A 25417-nucleotide genomic window follows, 5' to 3' on the forward strand; every position below is an offset into this window, starting at 1 on the left:
ATGATACGAGGCCGTGAATGTCATGTTTCTGTGTGAACATGCATGTGTACACCAGTGTGAAACATATGCAGATACAGACCACCATGAACACATGCACCACAGCCTCGCAGTGCAGCACAAAGGCAAGGCTGCTAAGAAGCTTCAGGGCCCTGCTCATTCCCAGCCGAAGAAGCCCCCTGCACTGCTGTGCTGCTCTGGTCCCCACCCGGCATGGGGCCATCCCTCCCATGTAGTACCCAAGGGACACCATGGTGGCTCACACCACAGCCCTCTCAGGAGAAGATCAGGGCACAGTGAGGAAAGCTCTGAGTCTCCAGCTGCTTCTCCCAGAGAGGAGGTGAAGGAGAACCTGCTGCAGATAAACTGATGACAGTCGAGCCCTCAGGACTGTCTGCCCCAAAGAATCTCACAGGCAGAGGCCCTAGTACCCCATAGCATAGAAGAGGTACAGGAGAAAACGCACAGACAGAGGGAGACGACAGGCCGAAAGCTGGCCCTGCGTGCACTGCGATTATGATGTCTCCCCGTGACGGATTAGGGTGCACCACAGGTTTGGCACAGACACCCACCGTTTACTTATTTCCTTGGAAATGGTACAGTGTATTCCAAAACGGCTCAATTCCCGGGCTCCTAAGGTTGCCCCAGCCTGAGCCACACCTGCTCTGAAACTACTCTGGCTTTCCTCCACTGAAATAGCACACAGCAGCTCAGGCACTCCTCTGCCATAGAAGAGCATCAAGGCGCAGGCATCCTTCACTATAGAAGCTACACTACTCCCTGGACATCCTCCACTGTAGAAGCTGCACTATCGCCCGAGCGTCCTCCACTGTAGAAGCTGCACTATCGCCCGAGCGTCCTCCACTGTAGAAGCTGCACTATCGCCCGAGCGTCCTCCACTGTAGAAGCTGCACTATCGCCCGAGCGTCCTCCACTGTAGAAGCTGCACTATCGCCCGAGCGTCCTCCACTGTAGAAGCTGCACTATCGCCTGAGCGTCCTCCACTTTGGAAGCCGCACTATTGTCTGAGCACCCCTCCACTGCAGAAGTGTATCAAGGCACAGTCACTCCTCTGTTGTAGAGCTGCACTATCACTGGCACCCAGGCATCTTATCAGCTCATGAAGTGGGTATGGGGGCAGTGTTCACAGCCTCAGTCCACAACAGCACCTCCTCCATATGGAGGGAGTCCCCACTGCCCATTCTGCAGGTGGTCAGGAGGATGAAAGGATAGAGGGGAAGGCTTTCAACCTTACCAATTCTACGGGCCTGTGGGAGTTAAAGAGAATCTCACTCCACCCTCCAAGGATTTACAAACTGGAGATGTGCTACGTTTCTCGTAGCCCTGGTGAGGGGCTCCTTCCTCTGTGCCCTGCAGTCCCGGCGAGATTCCTCTTCTGTGGAGCTTCAGGGGCTCCATGCTAACTGTCCATTTCCATGTCTGTTTTCATAGTGCATGTGGAGATCCACACCCTCACCATGTCCTGCAGACCTGGATGCACTCTGCTCTCTCCTTTCAAAGCTCTAGTGCCCAGCTCTTCCCGGAAGGTCCCTCCCCTTCTTCTACCTGACAGACTCCTCTCTTTCAAACCCACCACAACCGTGCCCCTCAGGAGGGTCAACTGAGCACAGCCACGTGCTTGCCCTGCCCTGGCGGCCTGCACAATGCTCTTTTGAGCTTCATCCAGCAACGCTGCAGTTGACATTTGTATGTCTCTTTCCCTTGAGGCTCCGTGAACACATTTTTGTGATGCTCTTGTGTCTTATGCAACTCCTGGGACCAAAAGTAGCTCCACGAACACGGATTAAGTAATTTAATGAAAGTATGCATGGCATCTGCATGAATGCAGGCATAAAGAAAAGGAAGATTTTCATCAAAAGCTGCCCTTCACTGGCAGTGCACCCACAACTGGTCCTTAGCGTGAGGAACACACTGACTCCCTGATGGGTCTATCCTGGCACACCAGGAGGTAACTGATGCTATACCTCAGCACAGAGGTGGGCACACACAGCCAGTACTGTCTAACACGCGAGGGGACCAAGTCTCGGGAAGGTCAAACAACTCGCTGGCTTTGATTGACAGGTGGGATGCTAGGCCTGGCCTGTGATGTCACTTGGCACCGTGTGATACCCACAGGGTGGAACTCCTCCATGCCCACAGGGGCATGGGGTGGATGCAAACCTGCTCCTAGATAACTCTGAGCAGTCCTGTGGATTCTTCTGTGGCTGCCGCTTGGCACCTGCATCCCTGCCCACATCCATTCTGTGGCTGTCTCCTCAATCCCCGTTACTCTTTTGGCCACACCAGCCTTGCCTGCTATGACACTGCCGGCGGGAAAACACAGCCACTATCCTTTTTGAGAATTCTCAGAGGTTTCAGGCAATTAATTCTGATGAGGGTAGGTTCCTAGAAGGTTCCATGCTGGCTCAGGGCAGCCTCCTGCACTTTCTACCATCAGGTCCCTGCACCAACAAGACCCTCACCAAGCAGCATATGAGGCAGTTACCCTCCTGAGAGGAGAGGCCCAGGAGTGAGTCAACGCCAGCCCTGACGAGATCACAGGTCACTGTGCACATGACTGGGTAATCCTGTGGGGTGCTGTCCTTCTGGGAGAGGTCTGCTCTGCTGAGTCAGTTGCCCCAAGCCCCCACCTACCACCACCCTGGCTCAGCCCCACTGCTGTGGTACCCCGAGTGTACCACCCTCCTAGGAAACACCATACCCTGCAGAGTCTGAGGGGACTGAACCCCGGGAACTAGAATGCCTGCAGGGGAGGGAAGTGGGGCTCTGCTGCTTCTCTTTCCCTGGCAGCCACCACAGAACAGAGCAACTTCCTCTTCAGTAAAAAAGACATCAGATCTCCCTTCCTCCGCTCATGACCAGACCCCTGCAAGGCATGCTGTGACTCACTCTCATCAAAGGCAGGGGAGAGTGGAAATGTGTGTGCTGTGCTGGCGAGATGAGCTCAATTTCACTGTTTCTGGTTTCGGCGTTCAGCTGTCATCTCATGGCCCACATGACTCACAGGCACACGAAGTCATGCTCAGAGCAGTGACCAATTCTCAGTGAAGAAAATGCTCCAAGTGGGCAATTCTCAATCTCAGAGTCGTCCAAGAGTGGAAGGGGGAAGGGAAGAGATGTTGGGACATGCCCGAGCTGTGATGGGCACTGTGGCACGTATGTACATGTTCCCTTCAGCCAGATGGGGCCAGGACAGTTGCCACTCTCACACAGGGAAAGAACCAGAAACGAGGGCTCAACAACACGTCCTGGGCTACTCAGTGACAGAGTGGCCACCCCCGGAGCTGCTTTAACTCCAGTGCCAGGCTCTTTCCTGCAACACGACATCTCCAGAGGAAAAGGACCTGCTCAAGAGCCTGTGTGCCAGACTGGCAAAAATATGGAAGTGGAAAAGCATCCCTGTTGACAAAGCAGGGGGCACGCAGCCATGCTCCCACTTTCCCGTAGTATTTTGCAGCAGGAAAAAGGAGAGAGATCATTCTCTATGAAAAGTTTCCCAAGATATGTAGTAAGTCAAAAAAGCAACATGCAAAATGGATACCTTCTGTTGTTTAAAAAAAAAAAAAAAAAGAAGGGAAGGGGGGGTAAAATGGGTGTATTTGCATGTACTTATAATTTCAGAAATAATTTTTTTTAAATGGAGTCTACCACCCAGGCTGGAATGCAGTGGCATGATATCATCTCACTGCAACCTCCACCTGCCGGGTTCAAGCATTTCTCCTGCCTCGGTCTCCTGAGTAGCTGGGACTACAGGTGCGCGCCAGCATGCCCACTAATTTTTGTATTTTCAGTAGAGACAGGATTTCATCATGCTGGTCAGGCTGGTCTTGGACTCCTAACCTCGTGATCCACCTACCTAGGCCTCCCAAAGTGCTGGGATTACAGGTGTGAGCCACCTCACCTGGCCCCCAGAAATATTTTGTTAAGCTTCTACAAGAAACAAATAAAAGTGGGCACTCTGGGAGGTAGGGAAAAGGGCAGATGGGAATGTCTGATTTAAAAAAAAATCTAAACCATGTACACCTACTTAAAGTAATATAAAAATTAGTATAACAAAAGTAAGCAATAACATGCCCTTGGCAACACAATGAACAAAATTAAATGCTGAGAGTTAGCTACGGGCCTAGGATGTGGGGCACAGCTGAGCTTGAGGATGGGCTTCACTTCAGACAAGAGAGGCTCTAGGGAGGCAAGTCACTGACACTCTTTTGTTTTTCTTTCTTTCTGCTTTCCCTCCTGATTCTCTTTGGAGTTTATTTTCACTTTCATGAAATTAAGACCTCACACTATGGCATATGACTCCCAGTAAAATGCCACATGCCAGGCTTTTGAGGCAGACAGCAGCACCGTGGCTGCAGAGCAGAGACCGTGCTGAACAGGCCCAGCCAGGCTGAGGAGCTCTGCAGTGATTAGTCCAGGGCGGAAGTCTGCCTGTGAGTAATTACTAAGTTGCCAAATGCTGCTGGAGCTTTGGAAAACATTCCAGCAGCATATTTCTATATTAATTTGCTTTCGGACGTGAGCCATAAAATTATACAGCTGAGCTAATAAAGCTAATTACCTGCATGCACATCCGACTTCCTTTCAGCCCCGTGAGCCACCCAAACAGTCTTGCATCTCAGCCTGTGCACAAGAATGGAAGGCTGGCTGATGGGTCAGGAGTGTTTACAGCCACGATTATAATATGACATACACAGTGACAATGGTGATGGCTACTATCTCTTAAATACATGGACCCTGGCATTTGGAGCAAAAGGTCAATCCACAGTGATGATGACAATAGTAGTTCCTGTAATTATTGCCACCATAGAGAATATTTCCAAGGTGCTTGCTGTGAGGGAGGCCCTAGGCATGTGCTCAACACACAACTTCTCACTGCAATACTCACTACTATCATGCTAAGACTTCAGAATATGGTGGGTATAAGATAAGATGCATACTGTTATTTTCATTTGAAAGACTTTTCTAGAAAACTGAGACTCATAGAAAAAAAAAAAAGAAAGCCAATGCTACTAGGAAGTGGCAGAGGCCACGCTTGAACCCAGGCAGGCTGACCCCTGAGCCTGTTCTGTCGCTTTCAGATATCATTCAGTATACTGCATTGATTCTTCACAGTAAACCTGGAAAGCAGGAGCCATAAATCCCACTGGACAAAGATCCTGCTGTCCATAGGGACAGGTTGTGCCAGGGTGCCGCAGTTGGCCAGCAGCTGGTCAGTGTCCACACCTAGCCTAGCCAGTGTACTTCCAGTCTAGAGGGAAGCCCAGCAGAGAGCTCTCCATGGTGCTGAAGCCACTGCCTCCCCTCAAGGCTTTTCCTAGTCACTTGGGGACGAAGTTTCCAAATCATCAACAGATTTTTACCCCCACCATTCTGTCCCGGCCTCTCAGGAGATAGAGATGAAGACTTTGACAGCAGGAGAATTGTGAAATCACTGCTGCGGCCAACCCAGGCTTCACAAAAGTCCCCTAACCCATGCCCACTGTTTAATGACGGACATCCCTCTGTGCCGGAGCCCTGAGAAAACCCATGTCCCAGCCCAGCTCATGTTAGCCACGCTCATGCTCTCATATCTTGAGCTGCCCACAGGTAGTTTCTAACACCTTTGCAAGGAAACATAAATTCCTCACACAGTGTCTTCCAAGCTTGCCACTTTCTGCCTCAGAGACATGGCTGAGTTAACTGGAGTTCCTTACAGTTTGCTCACATTTCCTACTGGTCAAAAACCTGTAGAGGCAATGAGCCACAAGATCCAGGGGCTGGGGCTAGCCCAGGTCACTTTAACTCTCCTCTGCCATCTTTGTTCAAACCAGCAAGGTGAATGAAGAGGCAAGGCAGCCCCACCTTCCGTAATGCTTAGCTTCTTAGCCTTCCCACGGGAAAATATAATTTCACAGAACAGAAAAAGCAATCTCACCCGCAAAAGAGAATTCAGAGGACTGCTTGTGGTTCTCGGCCCTGGGAGAGGAAGGAACAGTGCCCTGGTCACCGGCACATGGTAGAGGTTCCATAAATGTCTGCTGCTTTTCACTGAGCACCTGTGGCGTTTCCGTCACCCACAGATCTGCGCACTGAGTCCTCACAACAACTGTAGGTTCAGGGAACCTCCTCGGGGATGTCAGATAATGTGTCCAAAGCTACACAGCCAGAAATGGGTCAATTCAAATGCACCTCAGTGGGGATTCAAATTCGGGGTCTGCTGCTCCAAGGGCAGTGCCCCCTTCCCTGTCCAGACCCCTCCCATTATTCTGCATTTCCAGCACAACCGGCTGGAAGTCCACAGGTGCCAGAGTGATGCGGTCAGGAGCTCACCTTCAAAGTAGCCCTAAAAGCACAGAGACTCTTGGGTGCTGTGGAACCTTGGAGGGCTCTTGTGTCAGCCCCTTGAAGAGGACGAGAGTCCCCTGGACTCGAAAAGGCTTTTTCTCCAGTGAGGTCACGTATGAAGTCTTCTGGGGGAGAACATAAGATAGTAGGAACACAGATGTGCTCTGTACTATTGGCTTAGGCCAATAACGGTGTCAGCTTGTCCCCTGCCAGTGAGATGGTGACGCGTAACTCCAGGAGTAAGTGCTGTGCACAAGTGGGGCTCCTCCCAGAAGAGGGGCAAGGGGTGGCTACCTGCCCGGGAAGAGCAGCCCCACGTCTGGCAGGCAGGGAGCCCCAGCACAGCACTTGGCAGGCTGCCCCTTGACTTTGAGCCCCGTGCCTCATTCCCACAGTAGCATCGGCAACCCTGGGCTCCAGATACTTGGGGGCATGACTGATTATCCAAACCGACCTGGTGAGCATCCTGAGGACAAGAGACAGGTTTAGCCTCTCTGAGTCCCTAATTCATTTCCACAGGGTTGGGAGAAAGTACAAATCAACTGAATGAATTTTTCCAGGGATGAGCAGAAGGAATGTAATTGTAGCTTTTAGTTATCACCTACACAAGGCCACAGTTCATCAATGAACATCTAGCCACACAAGCTTGCGTCTGGAAACACATAGTGAGCACCAGCTCTGCACCTGGCATTGGAGGAAACCATGCTTCCTTGAGCAGTGGTCTTGTGTGCACGTTCAGCCCACAAATATTACACAGCATGCTCAAATCTAAGCTGCATTTGAGCTTCATGCCCACCACATGCAAGATGCAGAGGATGTGGCTCTTCAGCAAAGGGGAAACTGAGGTTTACAAAAGTTGCATACATCATACCCCACTCTCTCCAACAGTATCAGATTTCCATCCCTTCTGTGAGTTTAAAATGTGGCTAGAAGAGAAAAAAATACACACTGAAAAAACAGAAAGAGGCCTGGTGCAGTGGCTCACACCTGTAATCCCAGCACTTTGGGAGGCTGAGGTGGGGGGATCACCTGAGGTCAGTCTGGACAACATGGTGAAACCACATCTCTATTAAAATTACAAAAATTAACCAGGCATGGTGGCAGGTGCCTGTCATCCCAGCTACGTTGGAGTCTGAGGCAGAAAAATTGCTTGAACCCTGGAGGCAGGGGCTGCAGTAAGCCAAGATTGCGCCACTGCACTCCAGCCTGGGCAATAAGAGCAAAACTCCGTCTCAAATAATACCAAGAATAATAAAACCATAAACAAACAAAAAAGGACATTTAGTTGACCCTTGAACAGCTTGGGGTCAGTGGTGCCTGCCATCCACACAGTCAAAAATCCACATGTAATTTTTGACTCCACCAAAACTTAACTACTAATAGCCTACTGTTGACCCGAAGTCTTAACAGATAACATAAACAGCCAATTAACATGTATTTTGTATGTTATATGTAGTACGTGCTATATTCCTACAATAAAGCAAACTAGAGAAAAGAAAACATTATTAAGAAACTCATAAGAAAGAGAGGATATATTTACCATTCATTAAGTGGAAGCGGACCACTACAAAGGCCTTCATCCTCATCTTCACGTTGAGTAGGTGGAAGAGAAGGAAGAGGAGGGGTTGGTCTTGCTGTCTCAGGGGTGGTAGAGGTGGAAGAAAATCTATGTCAAGTGGACCCACGCAGTTCAAACCTCTGTTGTTTAAGGATCAACTGTGCCCTGAGCTATACTGGGTAATTCCCATAATTAACCACAAGAGAAAGGCCCCTATCTTCCTTCTTCACCTACCACAGGGCTCAGAGCAGGGTCACTGCTCTGGTTTTCCACTGTAACCCTTTAGAGCAGAAATGAGTTTCACATGTCAGGTAACCTACACACCAGCAAGAATCCTGTCCCTGGCTGGCCTCTATTCCAACCCAACACCCTTCAAAGGCCTCAGCAAGGGCTGAGGGCAGGAGGCAGGGAGAGAAAGCAGAGACCGGTACTGCCCTATGCGTACATGTGGAGACTCCTGTGCCTAATTTTCAAAGGCAGGGAGCACAATCCCATAGAGCCAAATGTGTTCTACATGCATGAGGCCAGGCCAGGAGCAGGTGGAGAGGAAGGCTTCATTCCCCCATTTGACCAGAGCCGTCCGTCCTCCTCATAGTGAAGGTGATCATAGCACTTTCTTGATCAAAACCCTTCAGGGGCAACCCACTGCTTTTGGGACAGTCCCAATTCCCAGCACAATCCACAAGCTCCCTCATAGCTTGCTTTTCCTGTTGCCCTCTCCCCTTATAGACCCTGAGCCCGTGTATGTGTGTGCCTGTGTGCACCTGGGTTCTGGCTTCCGGAGACAGCGCTGTTTGCTGCCTTTGCTCTGCTTTCCCCTCTGCCTGGAACACCCTTAGCCTTATCATTCTGGTGAACGCCCCCATCTTCTAGAGCTCAAGCACTGCCTTATCTGAGACGTTCCTACCCTGGAAACCAACCCTTCTGTTCTCCCTGGCTGTCACCACTGCACCCTGCAGAGCGCCCATCCTGTCCTTGCTGTGTTAGGCGCTGGGGATCCAGAGAGCAAGGTGGGGTCCTCCCTATGTTTAAGAAGCCAAGCCTCCTGTGCAAGGATTATATCCTACTTATTATCAGTAGTCAGTCTTCCTTATTTATCACATTTAATTAATCAATATTTGTACAGAGCCTTTCTGTTTACAAATGCTTTCACGCGTGCCATCTCAGTTAATCTGCATATCTTGGGAATCATGAGTGTTCACTTCCAAATCTTTGAAAAACACAGCCAGATGCAAAGCAAATGCACGAGGTTAATAAAACACCTTTCCTGTCAGTTTATACGAGGCCATTAGCAGTAAAATATTTGGTAATGTACCACAGTCCAAGACCGTTTGAAACCACAGAAACCACAGGGCAGCTTTGAGATACTCTCTATATTTATGTGACTGAGGACCACCGTGACCTGGTTTGGCATTTGAGGAAAAAATGATTGCTCAGTTCACTCTGCCCCTGGGGAACGCGAAGCCTGATGGGGATCTGTGAGGTTCTCTTCGGAAGCTGTACACCTGAGGCGTGTGGGCTCACCTCTCCAAAAAGAAGTGCTAGGCTCAGAATGTTTGGTTAGTATCCAAAGTCCACAGAGCAAAAGCTTGAACTCCGTCATGGAGAATGTGATGTGAAGGCTTTCACACCGGGTTTGAGGTGAGCATCACGAAGTGGGTGCTCCTGGGTGGGTGTGCCTTCAGTTGGGGCTATCTCTCCCTGCAGGAAAATAGGCTGTTTGCATCCTACGCACAGCTCTGGAGTGAATGACTACAGGTGCAGGGACTCAGCCCAGTCCCACTTCAGATCAAATAAATTAGCGAATTGTCATAAATAGAAATTACACTAATGGAAAGACTGCTTTAAATGATTAATGAGCCTCTTTCCCATGACTTTGTTTTCCAATTTGCATCGTGAACTTTCAGAATGCTGATACTCTTGTTGCTCTCATTTCAGTAAGTGCCCCAGCATCTCGGCTGAGCTCCCTGGTGCCAGAGACCCAACTGGACGGAAGACGTCACGCAGTAGGATGTGCCACCAAGGGGACAGGTCTGCCACTGGCTCACTGCTGTGAATCCTGCTTGGGTGAGAATATTCCAGAGTCCCGCAATGGAGAGTGGGTGAAACACACAGAGCTCTGCATGGGGAGATGGGTACCAATCAGTGGTGAGACCTAGGAATGCTGCCATCGCCATAGGTTTCCTCTGGAAAGTGGGGATAATGCAAGGCCATGGCAGAGGCCAGAGGCTCTTTGTGCTCTTCCGAGATAGAGCTGTGCGCACAGCACTGAGGGCAGCGGCTGCCCGTGCCCATGGCTCTGCCACAGACAAGCTGGGTGACCTGCGGCAAGAGAGTTGACCTCTCTGGGCCTCACTCACTGTGAAACGTGCATAAAACTACTTCAGAGAGTTGTGAAAGTTAAGGGAATAAATCTATATAAATTGCCCAGAATGGTGCCTGGCATCTAGTAAGCGCCATATGGGTTTTAGCTGTTACTTAAGCTCTGTAATTTCATGATTCTATTACATAAGATACGCATGCTCACAGTAATCACCACACTAAAAATACACAGAGTGTGTACATGTCCAACATGTACCCAGTCTCAAAAACACAATGCACGTCAATCCGTGTGCATGTTCACACACACGTGCACCCACCTGAAGGTGGGAAATGGTGCTATGAAGGCTGGAAAGACCCTTCCCCACTCTCCCGATCAGATCTGAAGTTTGAGCTTCCTATGTGTCAAACCCTGATTACTTTCAAAGTCATTTCAAGGTGTACATGGCCACCAGATTTGGATTTAGAGGAGGCAGCAATCAAATCTGGGCCTCTCCCACCTTACCCCCTAGCCCGTCAAAGGCCAAACAGCCGGGGCAATGTGACGGCCTCACTGGCTGGCAAGGCAGGAAGCCTGTGGCTGGCAGGGCTTCCCTGCTACAGGAGATTAAAGGCCTCAGAACCTTATTACAAACAGCTATAAAAGCCAAATTCCCTCAAGGCAGATACAAAATGCAACCCTGCATTTTACTTAAAATGATCAAGGAATCAGCTGTACTGATGGCAGGAGCCATTTATAGTAAAATTCATTTAGAGAAAACTATTTCTCCAAACATGACGATTAGAAAAACATAGTGTGCTGAGTTTTAAAAGAATCTTGTTTAGAGACATTTAATTTTTTTTAGGAGATGAGGAGACAGAGCTCCCTTAGGAAGCATGTCTGAGAATCGGCAAGAAGCTACTTTGAGAGAATGAAGGGTGGGCCCACACCGCCCAGGTCAAGTGCTTGAGGAAGGAGAGGTCACTGAAGGCAACTCCTGCTTACTGGAAAGAAAGCAGTCTTGAAAATGGAGAACAGAGCCCAGGTGTGACTGTATTCCAGGTGGGAGCACCCAAACACAGCCACTGCGCCTAAAATCCTTACACTGTTCTACTTGTGAAGCCCAAAGAAAGCTGACAAATACCACCGCCACTGCTGAGCCGCTTCACTGTGTAGACGGTGACTGCTGTGTGCAAAACCCAACACCCCTCAACAACGCACAGCCTGAGACCCAAGCTGTGCTTGAGCCCCCTGTGCCTGGGAAGGCAGCAGCCTTGTGGTTTCGAGGACACAAGGCACACTGCACCGAGGCCACAGTCGCACTGTCCACATCCTTACTCTCAAAGCAGCCAAACTGGTTACAAATGCTTCTCCAGACAGAACGGAGGAGGTGGATGCTTATCAGCCTGCTGGGAAGAGATTGCCCAGATGGCCCAGGTCATTGGCCTTCAGGGGGATCAGCCAAACTGTGCGCCCAACTCTTCCTACTCCGGTTCACACAGCTGGATTCTGGTACGTCAGCAAATCTCACGAGTTTTCGAAATGCTCTCCAAAGGGTGATTTGCAAGAAAAACAAGGAAAATGAAAGGGTGAGCTGACCTAGGCTTGTCCAAGGTGTCTCTCCCCTGCTTCCAACATAGATGGTCTGCACAGGCTGCCTCCGCCATGATACAGAGTCATCTCTGAGTTGCAGACTCCTTTCACATGTTCATCACAGCACTCGGCACAGCACGACGGAGCTGGTGGCCATTCTGTTTCATTGAAATGGACACTATTCATTCGACAAATAGTTTTAGGCTAGGAACGGTGGCTCACACCTATAATCCCAGCACTTGGGGAGGCCAAGGTGGGCAGATCACCCAAGGTCAGGAGTTCAAGAACAGCCTGGCCAACATGGTGAAACACCCCCTCTACTAAAAATACAAAAATTAGCCAGTCATGGTGGCAGCTGCCTGTAGTCCCAGCTACCCAGGAGGCTGGGGTGGGAGAACTGCTTGAACCTGGGAGGCAAAGGTTGCGGTGACCCTGCAGCCTGGGCAACTAGAATGAAACTCTGTCTCAAAACCAAAACAAAAAACAAACAGGTTTCATACCCACGTGCTAGGGACTGTACTTAGTACTTGGGCTAGCAAAAGAGAATACACACTATCAGAGCAGGGTCCACATCTGATTTTGAGCGCCCGGCGTGCCCAGTGTTCAGTACAACCTCTGGCACATGGTAGCTCCTCAAGAAACAGCTGTTGGATGAACAGGATTCCGCCGACCTCAAGACAACACAATCTGGCAAGGGAGACAATCTGCAGAAAAAAACTAATTTCTGTACTACTTAAAGACTGTAACTGACAAGAATGAAGTACTGGGTGTTACAGGAGCCCAAGGGAAGGTGCTGCGGCAGCCAGGGCGAGATGGGAGGGAGGTTGGTGGCAGGGAAGGCTCCGAGGAGCAGACAGTGACATCCATTCTAAAGGATGAGTAAGGAGGGCCTCACCCGAGGTCAGGTCACAGAGCAGCATGAGCTCTTCCAGCAGGAAACAGGCAAGGGGAATCCACATTTGCTGACACTTCCCAGGGTCAGGAGCTATGTCAGCACCTTGCAGACGTGACCTCAGTTGACATCGTCAACAGGAAAATAACAAGTTTTGGGATCCTGAGTATCCATCTAGTTGCACAATCTCCGGTGAGTTACTGAACTTCCAAACTTTACTCATTTTTTGAAAGGGGTAGATACTACCTACTTTGCAGGTCTGGGGTAAGGAAAACGCATGTGATCACCCATAGGTGATCAAAACGCCTGATGCTTCTTAGAACTCATCCTGACAGCAATGGTCTGCAACAGGTTTTGTCATTCCGCCTGCACAGATGAGGACATGGCCCTCAGGTCACACCTCTGCGTGCTGGGAGTGGCACGGCCAGCCTCTGACCCCAGGCTCCCATGCACAGCAATGTGGCATCATTAGTCCTACCCCAAAGTCAAAAAGAGAAGATTTCTAGATCATGGGGTAAAGCCTATCATCTGCTATTAACACAGCTCACAAGAGAGCTGGCTCTGCTGGCTCTGCTAAGGTCTCCCAAGTTCTGTAAAACTGTCCGACACCGGCAGCTGGAGGGTAAGAAGAAGGTGAAAAGAGGCCATCAAGGAGCTGAGAGGAAGGGTGGGTTTTATCCAAAAAGCACTGCTGCACAGCAAATAAGCTAGGCTCTCTGGGCTAGATGCTGCCTGTAACCAGGAAGAGATGTCCCCGCCCTCCAGGGAAAAGGCACAGACATTACAAACAAACATGCCCTCATCAAGGAGGAGAGGCCTGCGTCGAGGGGCTGGGAGGAAGGATTCTCTTTAAAATCGGCAGGCTGATACGGGAAAGAAAGCCTAGGAAATGTAGGAGAAAGGGCTTAAGAGATTGGTCAGCATGAGGAATCCTTCGTGAAAACTTTGATCCTGGGATAGAATAAGGATAAACGCATGAAGATAGCAGAAGCCCTCCAACCTGGGGCATGCGTGACAGGGAGGGGGCATGGGGGGGCACGTCAAGAGGGCTTCCCCTGAGCGAGCCACAGGAGCAGGGACTTGCGCCATGTAGTTCCTGGGGAGTAGGAGCCCTTGCTGTCCCCACTGAGAACAGAGAAGCAGAGAGAGAAGGCAGCCATGACAGAGGTCACCCAGGCAGGAACTGGCAGGGGAGTGGCAGGAACCTCCGGAGTCCGACCAGGTTTCCTGGCCTTTCATGGGACATGCGGCCCCAGGCTTGGTGGGGGTGGCTTTCTAAGACATCAATCTGGTTACGCTAATACTCTGCCTTCTGGGTCCCACGCTGAGAACGGCACAGCATGTGCTGGGCCCTGGGCCTCGGGCCCTCTCCGTCTCTCCATGTGACTAGGATGAGGCTGAGATCTCCATCCATTTCTGATAGCCCTGACCTGATGGAAGCTCCCCTCAGCCCAGCAATGCTGCACTGCTAGTGCCCATCTCCGTGTCTGTCCCCTCCCCTTAGATGGGGGCATCTCCAGGGCTCAGCTCATAAGAACAAGCAGATCTGTAGAAGACCTGCCATTAAGAGGTGAAGAGCGGGGCCCGAGCCTGCGGCAGCCCCGGCTGCCCACTGTGTCGTTGTAGATGCTGCGTCGGCCGGTATGCACCTACCGGGTGCAGGATCCTCGATTTCCTTTCAAATGTATCTCCCCAGCCCATGCGCCACAGGTGGGCCATTGCTACAACTATGGATGGGTGTCAAAAGAAGCTCAAATGTTTGTACAAAGTCTAAATGTTTAGAATAAAACATTATTAAAAGGCATAATGAAATTATTAGCCAATTCAATCTTTGGTCTTTCTATCTGCTTAAATTCAGATTTACAGTAGAAAAATTCTGACCCTGGAAAGTGTCAGCTATTCATCTGATGCCAGATGTCATTAACAGATGAGAGTGGGGGCAGGGAAGAGAAAGAGAGAGATACTGAGAGAGAGACAGAAAGAGAGAGAGAGAATATGTCCTTAATGGTAACTCTCTTTCACTAAATTTGCCCATACGAACAATGAAGCTCTCAAAAACTTCCGATCAGTAAATGTATGGGGCAGATGTGTCTGGCACATGGTAGGCAATCAATAAATATATGTGCTGCATGAATTATTAAGCAAATAAACAGAAAATGGAGAGGTCAAACACAAAGACATTTTCTATACTTCGACACTGGTTTTTAAGGACACAAGTGTTCTGTGGGCCACTGTCATCCCATGAGAAGGCAGCAAGTGCTGGGCAGGGACTGCAGGCTGGCAGCTGAGCTACGGGTGCAGACGCTGGCCACGCCGCTCGCCATTTGTGAAGCGGAGCTGCAGTTTTTACCTGTAAGACGGATAACGCAACCGCCCCAGGAGCCAGGTTGCTGACGAGGGCGACACAGCCCAGGGCAGCACCGGCCCGGGGTGGCGGCTGGGAAGCGGCAGCTCTGACATGAGCAGGGTGCCCCTGTGTGTCCAGTACAATGAGGCCCTGTGATGGGTGGGGAGGGCTCAATCTCTGTGAAACATGGGGATGCAGAGGTCAAAATCCCAACCATCCGAGGGCTCTGGCTTGTATCTGAGCCCAGAGCAAGATCATTCAAGAAAAATAGCCTCCTGTCCCCACTTCCTCCACTGGTGCTGCTGGTGTGGAGCTGGGGCTGCATCTGACCCATCCAGGACCACCTTGCTCTGCACAGGGCTCCTGGCCAGAAGCTGAATCTCTGAGACCCCGACTAAGAGCTGTCTCCCGCCTCACATGGAGGCTCTCCAACCCTCAGCCTATCAGAAAGACTCAGTCACTATCAGAAAGACCCAACAGAAAAATAGACAGATTATCAGAAAGATCCAAGACACAGCACAAATGCCAGGAGATGAGGGCCAGGGTCCCTCCCTTCCCAGCCTGACAGTGGAGGAGTTGTCTGCGGAGCTTTTTCCTTTGAAGTCTGAGACTTGTGGGGTAAGCACTTCGCCTGCAAATCTCCCTGCATTGGTCCCTGGCTCCACCCCTCACTGGCTGGGACTCAGTTTCTTCCGTGGGAGCCACAGTGCTGGTCAGGGAGATGCGGAGGAGATAAACGGGATGGCGAGCGCGTGCCTGACGCAGCGGGAATCAGCCTGACTTGCTTCCTTGCTACAGCATTCGGCTCGTTAGTCAGGAAGAACTGGCTGGATCCTGACTTTATGCTGAGCTCTGTGGGGAACGCAAGGGAAAGGCAACTCCCATCATCCCCGCCTTTTCACTTCTCTCTGCACCAGAGACGCACGCATGTCACTTCACAACTGACTGTCCCTGCTCAATCTGTGAGCCCCCACACTATTTTTCACGTCTGGTTCAAAAACTTTCTATCTACATGTAAAGTGCTTATTTTATCACAAAATCCTTGGAGACAGTGGGTCTACCAGGCCCAAAGTCCCTTTGGCTTGAACAAATGAACTGGCCTCAGGTTCTGCAACCTAAGCTATGTGTAGAGTGAGAACACTTTCGGGGTCTGGGAGGCCATCTGGAAGGACCCCAGACCACAGGACGGAGCACTGCGAGCACCCCCGTATCTGCAGAATGTGTGCAGACTGAGATCACTGACAGAATTCCCATCAGAGCTGCCTCTTCCTGGAGACGGGCTCTCATGTCTCAGCACTTTGGGGCTATTTTCTATCTCTGTTCCTTTGATAAGTTTCTATCCACTCCTAGCAGCCATTCAAATATCACTCCCCACAGGAAGCCTTCCTTGAATGCCCCCAGTGGCTTCTGAACCTGCAGCACTCAGCAGGGGACTCTGTCCTGGCTCTCTGGCAGTGTTTCATTCCCAGAGGACACATCCATTTCCTACCAGACAAACAGCTGCACTGAGACCTTGCCTTTGCATCTCAGCCTCTTAAATGCCTTGCAAAACACCTGGCTCAAAAGTAGGTGCTCTCCAGAGATTGCTGGACTAGCAAGTGAGGGACCCTGGGCTTCTCCAGAGCATTCGGTCAGTCAGCAGAGCGTCTGCGAGGAGGCAGGCGCGGATCTGAACTTCAGAGCAGGCTGCTTGGTGCTATAGCACTATCCTGCTGAAAACTCTCTCCGACTTTTCAAAATGGCATCTTCATGCCTCGGTAAGCTGTACAATCCGATTTCAGTTTCTCAGACAATTGCACTCGTGTTTTCAGCTGTCAGTCTGTGAACCCCCCGAGCCCGGCACTGATAGGTGGCCATTAGAACCTGTCACTAACATGAATATCAACACTGGCAAGAAGCATGTGATCCAAAGGCATGAGCACCACTGGCTCCAAAAGGACCTTTCCTCAACCCCAATCAATACTGCGTTGAGTGGGGCCTTTGACGCGTTAAGAGGTTAAGGAAATGCCAGGCCTTTGGTCCACCTCTCCTTGCCACAGCACTTCTGAGCTATCTGTGGTGAAAATTCAATAGCTAAGACACTCACGGGTCTCTCTTAGAGGTCGGAACCCTGGGCAAAGGCGTCCCCAGGCCCAGGTGGCCCCAGGAAAAGGATATGATTCTCCAGCAGATGCCCAGCTTGCTGTGGATCTCCAGGCCTCGGGCTTCCCGCCGCTCTTCCTCCAGCTGCTTGGGATTTGCAAATTGCCCCTTCTCCCCAGGGGACTCCGGGAAACTCTCAAAGTTGAACTTGTCCACTTGAATAGCCATCCTATGAGAAAGGGGAAAACACAGCAGAGAATTCATCAGGAGGGCAATTTCTGCTGGCTGTTGGAGAATCAGCACATGCCAGCGTGAGACACTATAATGAATCATTATCGTTAGTAATTCATAACGGATTCATTCCAAGAAAATGAAATAATAGACTCCCAAGGTGGCCCTGACTTCAGAGCTGGTTCAACACACAATTTGGAGCTGAAGACACAGTCATTGCTTCAAACCTCTGGGAAGACCTGTGTTATCCCAGACAAAAATTTCAATTCCACAACACAGCAAGGCAGACAAGAAGCAGTGTGCCACAGAGAGTGAGCTGGATGGCAATTTAAACTTCTGTGCAGACAGTCACGGACAACGCCGACATTTAGCCCCGGGGACCCATCAGCCCACTGGGAACTCCCAGTTTATCCTCTGAGTGTGGCCTGTCTCCTCCCACCCGCCTTTCCTTCTCCAGCCAGGTAGGGGTACCCCTCCCACACACCCCCACCAGCTCCCATTTGGAACGGTTGTATTTACCTAATGTCTGTATCCCCCACTGTATCTAGGAAATGACTGGCCTGCTTTTGATTTTATAGGTTCATAGGCGGAAGGGACCTGCCTTGTCTCAGATGAGGCTTTGGACTTCTGAGTTAATACTGAAATGAGTTAAGACTTTGGGAGACTGTTGGAAAGGCATGATTTGTTTTGAAATGTGAAGATATGAGATTTGGGAGGGGCCGGGGGTGGAATGATATGGTGTGTCATTGTGTCCCCATCCAAATCTCATCTTGAATTGAGCTTCCATAATTCCCATGTGTTGCGGGAGGGACCTGGTGGGAGATATTGAATCACAGAGGTGGCTTCCCCTATACTGTTCTTGTGGTAGTGAATAAGTCTCAGGAGATCTGTGGTTTTATCAGGGGTTTCCGCTTTTCATCTTCCTCATTCTCTCTGCTGCTGCCATCCATGTAAGACGGGACCTGCTCCTCCTCTCCTCACCCTCCGCCATGACTGTGAGGCTCCCCCAGCCACACACAACTGTAAGTCTGATTAAACCTCTTTCTTTTGTAAATTGCCCAGTCTCAGGTATGTCTTTATCAGCAGCATGAAAACAAACTAATACAATGACTGATGGTTCATCAGTCAACGGATAAGAGTAGGCGTTTTAGGCTGGGCGCTATAGCTCACACCTGTAATCCCAACACTTTGGGAGGCCAAGGCAAGAAGATCACTTGAGATTAGGAGTTCAAGATCAGCCTGGCCAAAGTGGTGAAACCCCATCTGTACCAAAACACAAAAATAAGCCAGACATGGTGGTGCATGCCTGTAGTCCCAGCTACTCAGGAGGCTGAGTCAGGAGAATCGCCTGAGCCCTGGAGGCGGAGGTCATAGTGAGCCAAGATTGTGCCACTGCATTCCAGCCTAGGTGGCAGAGTGAGACTCTGTTCCAGAAAAACAAACAAACAAACAAAAAAGCACTTTGTATTATCACACAGACTGTGCTGCAGCCAAAATATTGAGCAAAACCATGCTCTAATTGGCCTCTGTGGCTTCTCCCTTGAACAAGCAGGAAATAGAGGACTTGCTGTTAAGGGATATAAAGACAAGATTAAGTCCAAAGAAGTCTCCGTCTCCAAGACAGCTTGGGAAAGAACTACTGCAGTGTCAATGAATCTATAGCATTTGGCCTGAGGCACGACACGTGGGGCTGAGCCACAGAAGAGCTGGAGACGCTCCCCTTAAGAAGCAGACAGTGCTTTTGTTGCAAAACATGATTTTTAAAAATCCCTTTTACTATATTCTTTTCTGGCTAAGTAGACAGCTTATTGTTAAAGAGTTGGAAGACAGAAAAAAGCATACAAAAGAAAATATTATACTCTAATATCTTTACAGTCTTTTCCCTAAACATTTGTATTTAACATAGTTTAAAATCACTACATATATATGTATAAATCATGATGTATTATATACACAAAGAAACACACCCACACGGTTTGAAGTCTTGTTTGATTCTTTTAACACGCTATGAACATTTTTCCATCATTAAAAATTAGTCTGCAAAATACTCTCTCATATGGCTGTATTCCAGCCTACAGAATGACTCTCTTATTTTTCGGACTCTCAGCTCTTTTCCATGTTTGAAAAAATTGCTATTGTAGAAAAAGGCCTGACAAACATCTTTGTGCTGAGTGTTCCTGCCTGCACTTATGACTGACTCTCAGACCTGTTTCTAGAAGTGGGGCTACGGATTGGAGGGTGTGAGATGTTTCAGGTCCAGATGCCGAGTATTCCAGAAGCTCATCTCTGAGCAGCATGGGCAGGCCTATCTCTCTCTGCACCACTGCCAATACTGGTGATGATTGGTTTTTAATCTTTGCTAGTAACAGGCAAAATGCTACCTCAATGATGTTTTAATGTGCAGGTCTGAATTACCCCTGAGGTTGAACATTTTTTCAGAAGCTTATTAGCCATGTATCTTTCTTCCCTTGTGAGTAACCTACCTGTGCAGCGAGAGCTTCTCATTTTCCACCCAGCAAAAAGCTCCTCTTACTTCTCCACCTCAAAGGCAGATTGAAGCAAACTAGTGCTCTCTTCAAATAAAAGGTCAGAATATTTCCTAAGTTTCACTAAAAAGGCCAACTTAAGTTCACTGCTTGAGAATCCAAAAGGAACTAATAACTTTCACCTTTCAGCTGGGTTTGACAACAGTTCCCAGCACCAGGTTCTCTTCCCGTTGATCACAGAAGGGAGAAACAGCTCGCAGGCAGCTCTCTGGGTCGGAGCACACACTGGATGCTGCAGCCACTGGAACTATGTTTGTGTGATCATCTGGGGGTATCTTTCAACCAATTTCTGGTTGAGTAATCATTATACTGTATTACCCGCCTCCAACCTTAACAAAACCGTAGCCAACGCTCCCCATAAAACAGAAAAGGGAAGAAAACAAAATGTAAAGAGCACTTGCTGTGTGCCAAGCCCGTTCCTGGGTGTTCTGTGTGTATGTTCACGTTTTTAACCTACAGCCAGCCCAGGGAAGGCCGTGATCTGCTCCATGTTACAGATGGAGGGCTGCAGCTCTGGGCGCCCCAAGCCATCTGGCCCAACACCATGGAGCTAACAAGCCTCGCTCAGAGCCTGTGTCGCAGACTCCGTCGTCTCTGGTTTGTCTTGACCTTTACCTGGCTCTGCTTTGCTTAGGCAGGACACCTGAAGAGAGAGCATTTCTTGTTCATGCTGTTTGCAGAGTGGCATGGCACAGAGACCCCGCAACTGCCAAGCCTGGCCACAACAGGCCTGCCACCGGTGTTCATGGCCAGCCACTTCCCACATTTACAATCATCCTCTCCTCTGCAGCCCTGGGATGGGCCCAAAATCCCAAAGGTGACATTCCTCTGCCTACAATGACAAGACTGGGGTACCAAGAAACTGGGTGACTCACCTAAGGTCACCCAGCTGCAAGTCCTATTGCCAGAATTCCAAGAGCCAAGGATGATTCCCCCAAACCACAGAGGAGCTCTGCCTAATACCTACACCCTTCTATCCACGTGCTCCCAGGCACAGCCCCTAAACCTGAGCCCTCTCCCCCTGACTCCTCCCACCGGGAAGTAACAGCAGCCCCGTGACTGTCAACCCGCAAACTTCAAGAGGCTTTCCCACGGAGGAGTCCTCATACCTGAGTTTCACCCCTGCCAGAAGACCCGGCTGCCCTGTGTGTGACAGCTGCAAGGGCTGCGTCATGGAAGGCGAGAGCCCCTGGCCATCCGCCCTGGTAGGTGACCTTGCTCTAAATTCAATGGCAGCACCACCAGGACTTCTAATGAGGGCCAAGGCCATTGGGTTTAAGGCTGGTCACTCCTGTAGAGAGCAGGGCGCCCGATGACAGTGGGTGGCTGGAGAGATGTGGACGGGATGTCTACCCCACAGGGAGTGCCAGAGGGCATGCGGGTGGTGGCACTTGGCTGAGAGGCTCATGGGTAGATGACCGGCAAGCAGGGACACTGGGTATTGGAAAGTAAGGAAGAGACCCAGGGCCACAGAAGGGCACGAAGGTGAGACCACCTTTTGCAGTCATCTTCCAGAGGGGAAGTGCAGAAGGCATGGAGTTGTGGCTGGCAGTGGCCTGTCCATCACAGCGGGCAGCGGGGTGGTAGCACAGCAGAAGATGGCATCAGGCTTCGGAGCCCCACACCTGGGCTGGATGCCCAGTTAGGCTTGGAGGTGAGGCCTGGTGCTTCCCTGATCGTCTCTGTGGAATGCAGTCAGCACTACCTGCGCCTAACAGCTAGGAGGATATGCATGTTCTTACTCAGCGCCAACAACAGGGTCTCCCATCACCAGCCCACATTTCATGATCAGCTGAGTGCCTTGACGGCGCCGTAACAACTTTCTCGATGAGCAAGCCACTTTCCATACCAACAACAAAGCAGTGAAGCCTTACTGCCACATGCATGCCACCCTGCTCACCACTTGCCCCCCTGCAGCCTCAGAAGCCTGCCCGCCTGCAAGTGTGACTCGCACTTGACGGCACATCCCTCCTAGTCCTGGGTTTAAGCTTAAACACACAGGTGAGGTCTTACGTTGGGGTAACACGTATCAGAGACTATTCATGCAATTCCCCATCAGAAAGTATCCAAAAAGTCATTTGGAACATGGCTGATTCTCTGGCAAGTCACAGCAAAGTGGTGGGAAATCATTATCTTTGGAAACCATGTGGAAAAGGTGAGTGAGGAAATCTGCGCAGGACTGATGGCGAAGGCGCCTGTGTCCTCTGCAGTCGGTGTTGGTGGAAGTGGCCTTTCGGGGCGGCTCCCAGAAGGAGTGGGGGGGCTCCCGGAAAGTGTCAGTGCCAGGCCTTGCCCAGGAGTCTGCACAGCACAGTAACAGCTCTTTGAGTGGCATTATTTTGCTAGAGTGAGCTCTGCTGTGATTGTTTTGATTTTTTCTTTTTTTTTTTTTTGAGACAGAGTCTCACTCTGTCACCCAGAACAGGAGGGCTTTTGCAGGGAACATCAGGACAGAGACACCTTCCCTGAATGGTCAGAGGGGTAAGAGGCCAGTCCTTGCCATAGCTGTCTAGTGATACAGAGAGCAATCTTTGGTCCTGGGCTGGGAGCTCTGTGAGGGAAGGGCTGCCTGAGACACGCGCGTCTCTTCCACACAACACATAACTTCTCTACACCCAAACTTCCTTTTGGAAAATGAGATGCGTTCTAGCAGGATGACCGGTCGTCCTGTGAGGACCGGGCTGGTGTGTGGAAATGCTCTCTAGAGATTCGCTAGAGGGAATAGACTAGAATCCCAGAAGGAGGAAAGGACCAGGCCCACACAAATCAAGGCAGGACTTCTGTCAAGCTTATATTTAGGTCGGTACAATTACTTTTGAACAGACCTATAAAACACACAGTCAAACTCCAGCTCTTCTGGGAGGCTTGTCCGACTATAGGAACCCCTCAGGACATTTTCCTCCTGGGAGAGTCACATTTGCTCACAATTTTAAAGTTCCTCACAACGTGCAAAACGGTGTGGTTTATTTTTTTAAGTCTGATTGAGACTGAGAAACCCCGTTTTGTAAGACTTTGTCTAAAGAAGATAGATGGTGGATCCAAACGGTCAGCGAAGTATCTGGTATATAAATAGCACTCTATAAATAGCGGCTGCTGTCATGATTCTGAATCCCGCGTTACAGATGAAGAGATGAAGGTGCTGAGGAGCTAAGGAGACAACCTGGGGTTGCAAAGTGAAAACGTAAGGCCGTGGAGGGGCTGCATTTCAAATACCGGGCGCAGGGAAGGCCTGGTCCTCCACCCACGCCTCGGAACGCGGCGCTCCGCGGCCTCGCAGGCAGACGCTCTCCACCACCACTTGATTCCGTTCATCTCTGAAGGCAGAGTTAAATAAAATTAATACTATTGCTGAACGCCAATTTTCATGTTTAATTTTATGGCCAAATGTGACAATAATAGTCAAGAGTTGGCACTAAAAAAAGGTGCTGTGATTTTCGAAGAGTATAAAAAAGTGGTGGTTTTTAAAATACCGTATCATATGATTCAGTCTTTGAACAGCTGATAACCTCACCAGGGAAGTCATAATGATGATATTCAAATACAAATCAAGGAGTCGGATTTCAGAGGACTATCCACATATAATTAAATTGAACTTTCATTGAGAGATAATTGTTAGTTATAAGCTAGTTTTCTAAATGTATGTGGTACCTCGTATGGCAATCTGCTGCCTGCGAGGAACGCCAGCCTATGCTCTGTTTCGTAAGGGAGTACAAGTGGGAGGGAGGCAGCCATCTTCTGGACTCGTCCATCCCGAATGAGAAGGGATGTTGAGCAGAAAAGGACATGGCCTGAACAGTGACATCTACATCACGCCCAAGGAGAGGACTGTTTTCTCCTTTAGCCTCCTAGATCAATTATGGTAGAAAAGAGAGACCCTTCCTTATTATTATTTCTAAGTGAAGGGGAAAGACAAGCTGTATTCTTTTTTTTTTTTTTAATTACATTTTAGGTTTTGGGGTACATGTGAAGAACATGCAAGATTGTTGCACAGGTACACACATGGCAGTGTGATATGCTGCCTTCCTCCCCATCACCTATATGTAGCATTTCTCCCCCATGCTCTCTTTCCCCAACTCCCCACCCCTCTGTCCCTTCCCCATTTCCCCCCAACAGACCCCAGTGTGTGATGCTCCCCTTCCTGTGTCCATGTGTCCTCATTGTTCAACACCCACCTATGAGTGAGAACATGCGGTGTTTGATTTTCTGCTCTTGTGTCAGTTTGCTGAGAATGATGGTTTCCAGCTTCATCCATGTCTCTACAAAGGACATGAACTCATCGTTTTTGATGGCTGCATAATATTCCATGGTGTATATGTGCCACATTTTCTCTGTCCAGTCTATCATTGATAGGCATTTGGGGTGGTTCCAGGTCTTTGCTATTCTAAACTGCTGCAATGAACATTCGTGTGCATGTGTCCTTATAGTAGAATGATTTATAATCCTTTGGATATATCCCCAGTAATGGGATTGCTGGGTCAAATGGGATTTCTATTTCTAGGTCCTTGAGGAATCGCCACACTGTCTTCCACAATGGTGGAACTAATTTACACTCCCAGCAACAGTGTAAAAGTGTTCCTATTTCTCCACATCCTCTCCAGCATCTGTTGTTTCCAGATTTTTTAATGATCGCCATTCGAACTGGCGTGAGATGGTATCTCAATGTAGTTTTGATTTGCATTTCTCTAATGACCAGTGATGATGAGCATTTTTCATATGTTTGTTGGCCTCATGTATGTATTCTTTTGTAAAGTGTCTGTTCATATCCTTCGCCCATTTTTGAATGGGCTTGTTTGTTTTTTTCAACAAGCTGTATTCTGAAAGTCGAATCTCTAGGTGATCTGATCACTGCACCGTGGGGGACTGCACTGACACCAAAGCCATGGTGCCCCCATCCCTGGGGCCCACTGTGGGCCTGTCCCGCTGCCAAGCAACAGGCTCTGTGGCCACCACCTCCGTCCTTGCAGCAGCCCTGGGAGGGGGCAGTCTGCTCATTACAGAAAGTAAGGTCACTTGCCCAGGGCCACAGAGATGGCAAGTAGGAGACGGAGAATTCCAAACCAGGCTTGCAGGAGCCAGGAACCTGTGGTAAGTGTTGACTGGAAGGGTCCAGAGAGCTGCCCCCGTCATCTGAACTCGGGCACACAAACTGACAGGTGCTTGGAGATAATACTGCTCGTTGTTCACAAGCAGCCCAGGGCTCCCACAGCCAGCTGTGGCCTGTGCTGGGAGGGGGTTGAGAGCTCTGCCAGGGGTCCGTGTGGCAAAGCCTCAGACCAGGCAGTCTGCGGCCCGGTCTCTGCTCCAGGCAGGGCTAGAAAAACACTCGACGGGAGAAACCTGAGGAGATGCGAGCTCGAGACAGGTCCTCAAACTCCTTTGATCTGTGAGTCTGTGATTCGGAGGCAGCTCGTTTTTCCAAATCTTGAGCTCCTCACTGTAAACTGGAGGTTGTATGAGGCCCATCATTTCTTCAGTTTGGATTCTGTGAGTTCAGAGGAGGCCAAGGGTAACTTCTCCAAAGAGG

At 49.8% G+C, this 25417-nt stretch overlaps 1 protein-coding gene across 4 annotated transcripts in view; it reads right to left on the bottom strand.

Annotated features, from left to right (window-relative positions):
- The window catches only part of TRAPPC9 (trafficking protein particle complex subunit 9), a 722918-nt gene that overhangs the window by 158368 nt on the left and 539133 nt on the right, over positions 1-25417 (bottom strand). For all 4 annotated transcript variants that reach the window (XM_074387191.1, XM_074387190.1, XM_074387189.1 and 1 more), the window contains one exon: positions 17202-17345. In XM_074387191.1, coding sequence (XP_074243292.1) covers positions 17202-17345 — 144 coding nt within the window. The remainder of the gene's footprint in view (positions 1-17201; positions 17346-25417) is intronic.

Source organism: Saimiri boliviensis, chromosome 15, assembly GCF_048565385.1.
Source record: "Saimiri boliviensis isolate mSaiBol1 chromosome 15, mSaiBol1.pri, whole genome shotgun sequence".
Classification (NCBI taxonomy): Eukaryota; Metazoa; Chordata; class Mammalia; order Primates; family Cebidae; genus Saimiri; species Saimiri boliviensis.